Here is a 9,335-nt window from a genome sequence, read left to right as displayed (position 1 = left end):
GCTACTAGATTCTTCCATCATTCATGTGCACGGTTGAAAGTGCATTTGAACAAAACTAGAACGGACAAAAACCAAAACCTATACATCTAACAAAGCTGTGATAAAATGTTGATCTGTCCTCTGACTGTCTGGAAAACCAAATAAAAACATTTTAACTGGAACTGACATTCTGACTGACAACTGACACAGTCGACCTGTGTAAGATTTGCCTCAGTCGTCCACCAGATGTCCAGCAAAACTTTGATGTGAAATCAGCTCAGATTTTATCCAGACGTCTTCTCAATGGGACCTCTGGTGAGTTTTCTTTATTGGTTGTGTCCTTCGCTCTCATTCGGTTTCCTTTGTACTATGTTGTCCACTTTTGGTCACAATAAGGCACCGTAGTCTCGTTTGAACCCTGCGTGATATCGCGGGATTTGACCACTTTTTGGGGACAGCCGGTCCCGTTGTGCAATATATACACAACATAATTTCACATGGAAAAATGGTGTACTGTTTTGATTTCAGTTGCAATCACCAAAGCAGTTGCGAAAAGTGTTTTTTTTTTTTGGTTCCCAGTGGAGAAGGGAAGACGAGGCAAATGGGAGACGTTGTGTCGGTAAGTGTTAGCGTACACAGCTAACCAGAGTAGCTGCGTTTTCTCTCACATGCAAAACCGCCTCAACATGTTTGAGCTCCGGGTCATAAACAAACCGCAACACATGTCCACTTTCCCACTGCATCATCACTTTTTCTTTGCATTTTTACTTTGTGTGTAATTTGCGCAAAAACTCAGCAAAAATGCCGTGTTTTTTCCCCGGAAGTAGAGAAATTACGTCACATTTTACCCCTTTAGCGCCCGCTGTCAAACCAGACTGTGGTGCCCAATTGATGGTTTCGTCACTATATTTTAGTCCACTTGCCTAAAATACAAGATCATTTTTGTGCATATTGGAGATATTATATTGTGAATCCAGATTAGAAGAATAAGGAACAACATTAGTGTTGAATAAAATCCATTTTATGATTTAAATCATAAAACATCCAAAGGGATTACAGTTTTATGTTTAGTTTTGTGGGAGTTTGTCTGATTACTTTTTGGGTTTTAAAAATGGAGCGACTGTGTATAAAAATGGCTGTAATTCCTTCACTGTCAAATTTAGATGATTTTGTACTCCTTCAATTCTTCATGTATCAAATAAAAATTCATCTTTTCAGCTTTACATCAGTGAACAACACTTTAAAATGTAACGAGTATTTGATTAAGCTGAGGGATGTTGCATTGAGTTTGTACTTTGTGGCCAGTTTACAGGATTCCCCGCCCCGCGTCATCCTGGAACAATGATTATAACTTACCCAGTGCTGCAGAGTGTGTCACTGGAGCCAGGGGTGAAGCATCAGCTGCTCCAAGTTAGCTCGCTTGCTTGGACGTTGACAAAGGCACTTGTCCAAGAAATCCTGGCAGTCTGAGAAATATCAAGAAAGGAAAGATAAATGTGGCAACCTGGTGAATTGATCAAAAATGGGAAGCATAAAATTAGAAGTAAACAGACTTGTTCCTGACCTGACAAATATACTTTTTAGAAGAAAGGATATTTACAGAAAACCAAAGTGGAATTGTAGTGCAGTGAACAAAATGGATCAAACAAATGTGTTGTCGTATCTCTTACTTTTGGATACATTTAAATCCATGTTGAGCCTTTTGCGAAGGAACCTTTTGGTGGCAAATGGCTCATTTCCCTCCAGGAGGCCGTACATAAGTACACCCAGCTGCCAGACGGTGGTTGGAGACGCCCTGTATCTCTTGAGCTGGATGTACTCTGGAGGGGCGTAATCACGTGTACCTACAATAAACAGCACACAGACATATGAGGTGAGACGGACACAACAAAAACCCAACAAGATGTAAGTCCTGCACAGTGGTCTCCCTCATTAGTGGCCCCTCTCAGGAGAGGCCACCCCTCATATACGGCCACATTTCTACTGCAACAACTGTCTTTCTATTGATTTCACATCTCAAGAGAGGCCACACCTCAAACGTGGCCGCAGCCCACTCAAAAGGATGAAAATCCTCTCAACAGCGGTCATTCCGTGGAAATTCCCAACCGGGTTTTCCCACAGAAGTCGCATTAAAACTCTCCTGCAAATGTGAGCTTGCGAAATTACTCCAGCAAACAAAAGAAGAAAGAAAAATTACTCCTGTTGGCAAAACTTCCGCATCGTAGAAAAGTAAAGCTTTAACGTTAGAAGAAAAGGTGAAAGTCATTTGTATGAATGAGAAAGGAGAAGGTTCCCGAAAGTTAGCTGTTGATTTCAGTGTTGATAAAATGCAGATCAACAACATTCATACAAAGGCTGAAGATGCGCTGCAGGAAGAAACTCTTGCATCATGTCCTGATAATAATGGGTGATGTTTCCAAGGCATCAGAAGTTCTTGTTTTGATTTTACATCATTTTTGTGACTTTAAAGGATACAATTCTTGTGGTGTGATGTTTTGAACTTAGATTGAGTGAAAGACATGGTTTTCCTCTGACTGTAGTCAATAAATCTGTGATGTTTTCCCCCAAACTTCATGCTTGTAGCAATATGTTATTGAGTACTGTACACACGCTGGATTTTGTCTCCTCCTCAACAAAGGCCACCCCTCTGATGGGGCCACTTTTAATCTGCAGTAAAGGTGGCCTTAATGGAGGGGGACCAATGTACAGGCTTTGAAGCATGCTGGTGTCTGTGCTTTTCTCTGGATTCCATAGCATGAAGCAGATGAGAGTCAATGAGGTGGGAGGTGATGGTCTAGTGGATAAAGCGTTGGGCTAGAGATCAGAGGATCCTCGGTTCAAATCCCAGCCTGACCGCAAAATCACTAAGGGCCACTGGGCAAGATCCTTAATCCCCTAGTTGCTCCCGGTGTGTAGTGGGCGTCTTGCATGGCAGCAGCCTCACATCGGGGTGAATGTGAGGCATTGATGTGTAAAGCGCTTTGAGCGTCTGATGCAGATGGAACAGCGTTATATAAATGCAGTCCATTTACCATTTAATGATGTCCCTGAAACAGTCTGAATCAGGCTGCTTCCCCAGCCAGTGCTGTACCCATTTCCAGCCGGGTGGGCTGAGGTAATGCATATTAAGTGTCTTGTCCAAGCACACAGACATGCATTACAATATAAAAGGTGTTAATCCAGAGCATAGAAGCAAAACATCATACCTTTGAAACGATCGTAGTGCCCCTCCATCGCTCGGGTTCCACAGCCAAAATCAATGAAGCGAGCTTGCAGTTCACCGTCGCTCCAGTCAAGCAGAACATTTTCATCTTTAATGTCCCGATGAAAGACACCGTTCCTATGGAGCTCCACGGCTGCCTTGACCAGCTGATGCATGATGTTCTGAAAGAGAGGAAAAAATTCTGATGACATCAGCAAAATACCATCGACGAAATAACAGCCATAGAACTTTTTATATTTGTTTGTTTGTTTTTTAAACGCCTTATGTGAATACGAATGAATGAAAATCCTTTATTGTCACTTTCACAAGTACAACACAAGTGGAAACGCCATCTGAGTGACTCTCTGTGAGGATTTTCTTTCACCAAAACATTAAATCCAGGCTTGCATCTCAGATGTACCTTCTGGCAAATTGTAGCTGAACTTTCAGGTCTTCTTTTTAATAAAACCCTCCTCTGTGCCACTTCATCATGAAGATGTTTAACTGGGGATACAAAATGCAAAACATGCACGATGCACAATTTCTCCAGTCACAGCCAGAGAAGCCTAAAACTTCTTCTGGGTTGTCTGGGTGCCTTGGTGTCTTTCCTCACTCTTCTCCTTCTTGCACAGTCACTCAGTTTTTGAGAACTGTCTCCTCCACACAGATTTACCATGGAATGCCACACTGTTTGCATTTCTTCATAACTGATTTCCAAGACATATTTAATGACTTGGAAATGTTCATGTATCCATCCTCTGACTTGTATGAAGAAAACTGGCAATTAAATTGATCATTTACAAGTATTATACCAAAGGGGCCCATTACTTGTGCAACACATCATCTTGGCTTTTATATTTTTAATTAATTTATATCAGGTTGTAGAGATTTACGTTCACTTTGAAGGGTGATTTACTTTTTGTATTTGAAATGCCATAAACAAATTAAAATGTGTGAAATAGCAAGCGGCTGAATACTTTTGCTAGCCACTGTAATAATCCCATTAATCCATTTGATCGCTTTGGGTGAAGAGACTCAGTCTCAGACAAACTGCTGAGCTCTGAAATGACGTCTGCTCAGTGGAGGCAGGGCAGACCAGTTTTTAGGGGCGGACCATTCGGTCTGCAACAATGGATCAGATCCGGATCAAACTTTGTCACTTGATACAGGATACCATCCTACATAATGCTCGCAAATATTAAAGAAATCTTTTTTTGACAGTTATGAATTGTTGAAAATTCGTTGATTGTTAAAGGATAGAGACTTTTCAAATTTCCCATGACTTTTCCTGACTTTGACCTTTGACCTTGAACTTTGAAGCTGTTTTTGCCAATCAGGATATGAACTTTTTGTAAAACGTTCGTGATGATATATGAAAAATTGTAGGTTACAGGCTGTTGACAGACAGACAAATATTTGAAAACAAAACCTTCACCCAACTTACTTGGTGGAGGTAATAAATATTATTATATGACTACTACAGTACGCAAGCTCTGATTGGCTGATTTCTGGTCGGATATTTTCCCATATCAGACCGTTACCTTTTTGGCCGCGTTAATGACCCTCTGGAGCATTTCATTCCAGTATGAGTCACGGCTGGATGATACCAGAGAGAATATATACAATTTTAATATTGTAGCAGAGACGACACAAACAAGGACTGTGAAAATGGAGAGAAGAAAACAACAAGCAGAGAAACAACAAACCACGCTGAGTGGAGGAGGTGGTCAGGATGATCACAGTCATCATAGGAATATACAGGATTTTTACACGAGTTACTGTGTATGTTGAGAAGATGTGAGTTACATGAATGTACGTCTGCACATGCATGTGGAAAAGCTCTGAATCTGTGCACACAGCAGGAAAGATAACAATAGATCTGTGATAATGTGAATGATAGTGAGGAGTTGCATCAGTGCCACATGCCCCCAAACTGAGACACGGCACCACGATAACGCATGGCCCCACAGCCACAGCAAGCACCACAGAGTAACCTGACCCCACGGGGGAGTACATGCACCAGGTCAGGACCATTACCACGTGTCACCAGCAGGGAAAAGCACGCAGTGGGTCCAGAGACCATCCACCCAAACAAACAGTTCACCCAACCCCACCTGGACGTGGGAGTAATACTGCTACAAAGTTGTAGAGTCGGGGGAGGGGGTGGGGATAGAAAGAAAGGTTTCAGCCTTAATTTGGCATGAAATTACACAAACACATCCTCCAGCAGCTTACCTTGGCCTCTTTCTCCTCCAGAAAACCTCCTTTCCTTTCGATATAGTCGAAGAGGTCAGAACAAGGAAATGGTCTCTCCAGAATCAGGATGAGCTCATCCCCTTTCACCTGCCAGTCCAGGAGGGAAATGGCAGCAGTGCTACCACCAGAATGATTTCCTCCTGCAGCTTTTTGCATGAGGAAGACCTCCAGAGGAACTCTCTCATGTTTCCCATTCTTCATCTGAAAACACAAAGCAGAACAGGAATAAAATCTATGTGTATTTACTGCTACAAATTCCAAAGGTTTGGAAACACGTTAGTTTGTTAAATGCTTAGAGCAACTTACCACTGTAGTCCACGGTACACGGGCCAGTGGGATGTGCTTGATGGCAACCTGGAAGACCATGAGCCAAGACCTTCAGTTAACACAACTCACAACTTATCAGCCGGCTGACAGACAGAATGTGCATGTGTTTATTTATGACTTACTGCCATCCCATCTGGGTCACGATGGCCATCGTAGACTTTTCCAAATCCTCCTTCACCAAGAACAAAATCCTCGTGGTATGTGAAGGCTGTTTCATTGGAAACACATTAGTTGTTGGAAACTCATGGAAAATGCATAAGCTTAATTGTTCCTATACATCAGTGGAGGTTTGTTTAAAAAAATTCAAAATCGGGCTGTAAATCACTGATTTTTGAGGAAATCTGAAAATGTAATGTATTTCAAAGCTTTTTCTGACTGTATAAGTCATTTCCTGGTGAACTCCCACCCTGTCTGTTTGTCTCCTTACATGTTTTACCCACAGCCAATTAACAGACATCAACAAAGAATTCCTTCAGAATTGTTTTACATATCAATAATGATAAAGATGTGTGAAATTCATTTTTAAGTTGTCTCAAGGACACTTTGAAACAATCAGCTGACCTTGTTTTCTCCTGTTTTCGGCGACCTTGGTGTCAGGACTGGACTTCCCTTTGCTGCTCTTTGGTTTCAGGGACATCATGATGGTTTTTCTCTCTACACATGGGACAAAAAAAGAGGACCATTGTTACTGACTGCATGTGCTGAACTTAAACAATTAGTGTTTCTAATGACATTTGTATGAAGTCACAGCACAGACTCAGATCACAGATACTCAGAGCCAGAAGACGTCTTCACAACCTTCACTGAACTAAAGATCGTAATAACAGCAAACAAATACTCGAAGAACAAATGCAGCTTGGAACATTTTGCTGAACAGAAACTACAGAAATATTACAACGGACTATCAGAGTGTTGTGTTATATATGACCGGATCATTATTAGATGATCTTTAAGCATTATTTAATTATAAGCTGAAGACTGCAATATTTCCAAGTGAAAAATAGCAACAATTGTAATAGTAAAAGTATTTAAATAAGTACTTAAGTGAAAGAAAACAATATTTTTATGATTATGTCTCCAGGAATGTTTAATTTTCACTGTTTTCATGAACAAGAGTAAACATAATCAGTGTTGCACCACATGTAGCTACAAACAGAAGCATATAAATGGAAATAAATCACATTCAACAAGTTTAACCGTATTGTCAATTTCAGTGAAATCATCCACATCAAAGGTTTTCAGGCAGGTGACCTCATATGTTGGACTGAACTGCATTTATTCACATCCAGCAGCTGTGATGTTTGATGATTGTACAGTCCTGCTCAGAATTATAGGCACTCCTGAGTTTTTGTGCAGAATTTTAATTTGTTGAGAAATAAATTCAAGTGCACCAATTTTCTATAATTATCATATTTAATCCAGTTATTGAAAGCAAACAGGGATTTTGAGTGATTGTGCTTGATTACTGTTTTGCTAACTGTGCAGCTAAGATAGCCTACAATGGCACTTCATGCTAGCATACGACAACAAGTACAGTGGAGCCAAAAAGTATTTAGTCAGCCCCTGATTGTGCAAGTTCTCCTACTTAGAAAGATGAGAGAGGTCTGTAATTTTCATCATAGGTACACTTCATCGATGAGCGACAAAATGAGGAGAAAAAAAAAATCCAGAAAATCACACTGTCGGATTTTTAAAGTATTAATTTGTAAATTATGGTGGAAAATAAGTATTTGGTCACCTACAAACAAGCAGATTTCTGGCTCTCACAGACCTGTAACTTCTTTAAGAAGCTCTTCTGTCCTCCACCTGTTACCTGTATTAATGGCACCTGTTTGAACTCGTTATCTGTATAAAAGACACCTGTCCACAGCCTCAAACAGTCAGACTCCAAACTCAACCATGGCCAAGACCAAAGAGCTGTCGAAGGATACCAGGAAGAAAATTGTAGATGTGCACCAGGCTGGGAAGAGTGAATCTACAACAGTTAAGCACGTTGGTGTGAATAAATCAACTGTGGGAGCAATTGTAAGAAAATGGAAGACATACAAGACCATTGATAATCTCCCTCAATCTGGGGCTCCATGCAAGAATTCATCACATGGGGTCAGAATGATCATGAGAACGATGAACAAAAGTCCCAGAACTACATGGAGGGACCTGATGACCTGTAGAGAGCTGGGACCAAAGTAACAAAGACTCCACACTACGCAGAGAGGGACTCAAATCCTGCAGTGCTAGGCGTGTCCCCCTGCATAAGCCAGTACGTGTCCAGGCCTGTCTTAAGTTTGCCAGAGAGCATATGGATGATCCAGAAGTGCATTGGGAGAATATCATGTGGTCAGATGAAACCAAAATAGAACTTTTTGGTAAAAACTCAAATCGTTGTGTTTGGAGGAAGAAGAATGCTGAGTTGCATTTCAAGAACACCATACCTACTGTGAAGCATGGGGGTGGAAACATCATGCTTTGGGGCTGTTTTTCTGCAAAGGGGACAGGACGACTGATCCATGTTAAGTGAAGAATGAACGTGGCCATGTATCGTGAGACTTTAAGCATTGAAGATGCAACGTGGCTGCGTCTTCCAGCAAGACAATGATCCCAAACACACCGCTCGGGCAACGGAGTGGCTCCGTAAAAAGCATTTCAAGGTCCTGGAGTGGCCTAGCCAGTCTCCAGACTTCAACCCGATAGAAAATTTGTTGAGGGAGTTGAAAGTCCATGTTGCTCAGCGACAGCCCTAAAACATCACTGCTCTAGAGGAGAGCTGCATGGAGGAATGGACCAAAATACCAGCTATAGTGTGTGCAAACCTGGTGAAGACTTACAGGAAAGGTTTGACCTCTGTCATTGCCAACAAAGATTATGTTACAAAGTACTGAGTGGAATTTTTGTTACTGAACAAATACTTATTTTCCACTATAATTTACAAAGAAATTCTTTAAAAATCCTACAATGTGATTTCCTGGATATTTTTTTTCTCATTTTGTCTCTCATAATTGAAGTGTACCCATGTTGAAAATTACAGACCTCTCATCTTTCTAAGTAGAACTTGCACAATCAGGAGCCTAGTAAATAGTTTTTTGTCCCACTGTATAATACTGACTCACAAACAGTATTCATGTAATTTGATGAGCAACTTGCTGAGCACATATACTACCATCATGGACCTTTGACTGAAAAGCACTACAGAAATGCAGTGCATTTCGTATTTTAGATATACAGTGGTCCCTCGCTATAACGTGGTTCACCTTTCGCGGCCTCGCAGTTTCGAGTTTTGTTTTTTTGGAGCAATTTTGCATGCTTGTTTTTTTTACGGTGCATTGTGTTCTGCATCCTTAACAGGCGGGCAGGTCGCGGCACCGGTCAGCATCACCGCGATTGCTCTCACTGCTTCCGATGCGCTTTCTGCGGGCTCGGTAAATGCAGCAGCGGGCCATTGACACTGCCCTCTGCTGTGCGGAACTGCGCCAAATCTGGCAACAGGTCCAGAGACTACGCTCGCTGTTTTGATGCGGATGTTGACCGCAGCCACAGAGCTCCGTGGCCACCGAGAGAGGACTTTGCGGGTCCC

General features: G+C 41.6%; 1 protein-coding gene across 1 annotated transcript; it reads right to left on the bottom strand.

Annotated features, from left to right (window-relative positions):
* Positions 1–1,341: 1,341 nt before the first annotated feature.
* Positions 1,342–5,704, bottom strand: LOC117505971 (serine/threonine-protein kinase pim-3-like). The gene is made up of 4 exons (XM_034165517.1): positions 5,417–5,704; positions 3,186–3,363; positions 1,650–1,823; positions 1,342–1,445 (listed from the first exon to the last, which is right to left on the bottom strand). The coding sequence occupies exons 1-4, from the start codon at positions 5,636–5,638 to the stop codon at positions 1,354–1,356; spliced, it is 666 nt and encodes a 221-aa protein (XP_034021408.1). The 5' UTR covers positions 5,639–5,704; the 3' UTR covers positions 1,342–1,353.
* Between the last annotated feature and the right edge of the window lie 3,631 nt (positions 5,705–9,335).

The sequence above is a fragment of the Thalassophryne amazonica genome, unplaced genomic scaffold, assembly GCF_902500255.1.
Source record: "Thalassophryne amazonica unplaced genomic scaffold, fThaAma1.1, whole genome shotgun sequence".
In the NCBI taxonomy this organism is placed as follows: domain Eukaryota; kingdom Metazoa; phylum Chordata; class Actinopteri; order Batrachoidiformes; family Batrachoididae; genus Thalassophryne; species Thalassophryne amazonica.
This window is presented reverse-complemented; position numbering and strand designations above follow the sequence as displayed.

Coding starts and splice junctions, on each gene's coding strand:
- LOC117505971 (XM_034165517.1), bottom strand. CDS start 5,638: ATGAAGAATGGGAAACATGAGAGAGTTCCTCTGGAGGTCTTCCTCATG. Junction 1,824..3,185: donor GCACTACGATCGTTTCAAAG/GTATGATGTTTT, acceptor TGTTTATTGTAG/GTACACGTGATTACGCCCCT. Junction 1,446..1,649: donor GGATTTAAATGTATCCAAAA/GTAAGAGATACG, acceptor GATATTTCTCAG/ACTGCCAGGATTTCTTGGAC.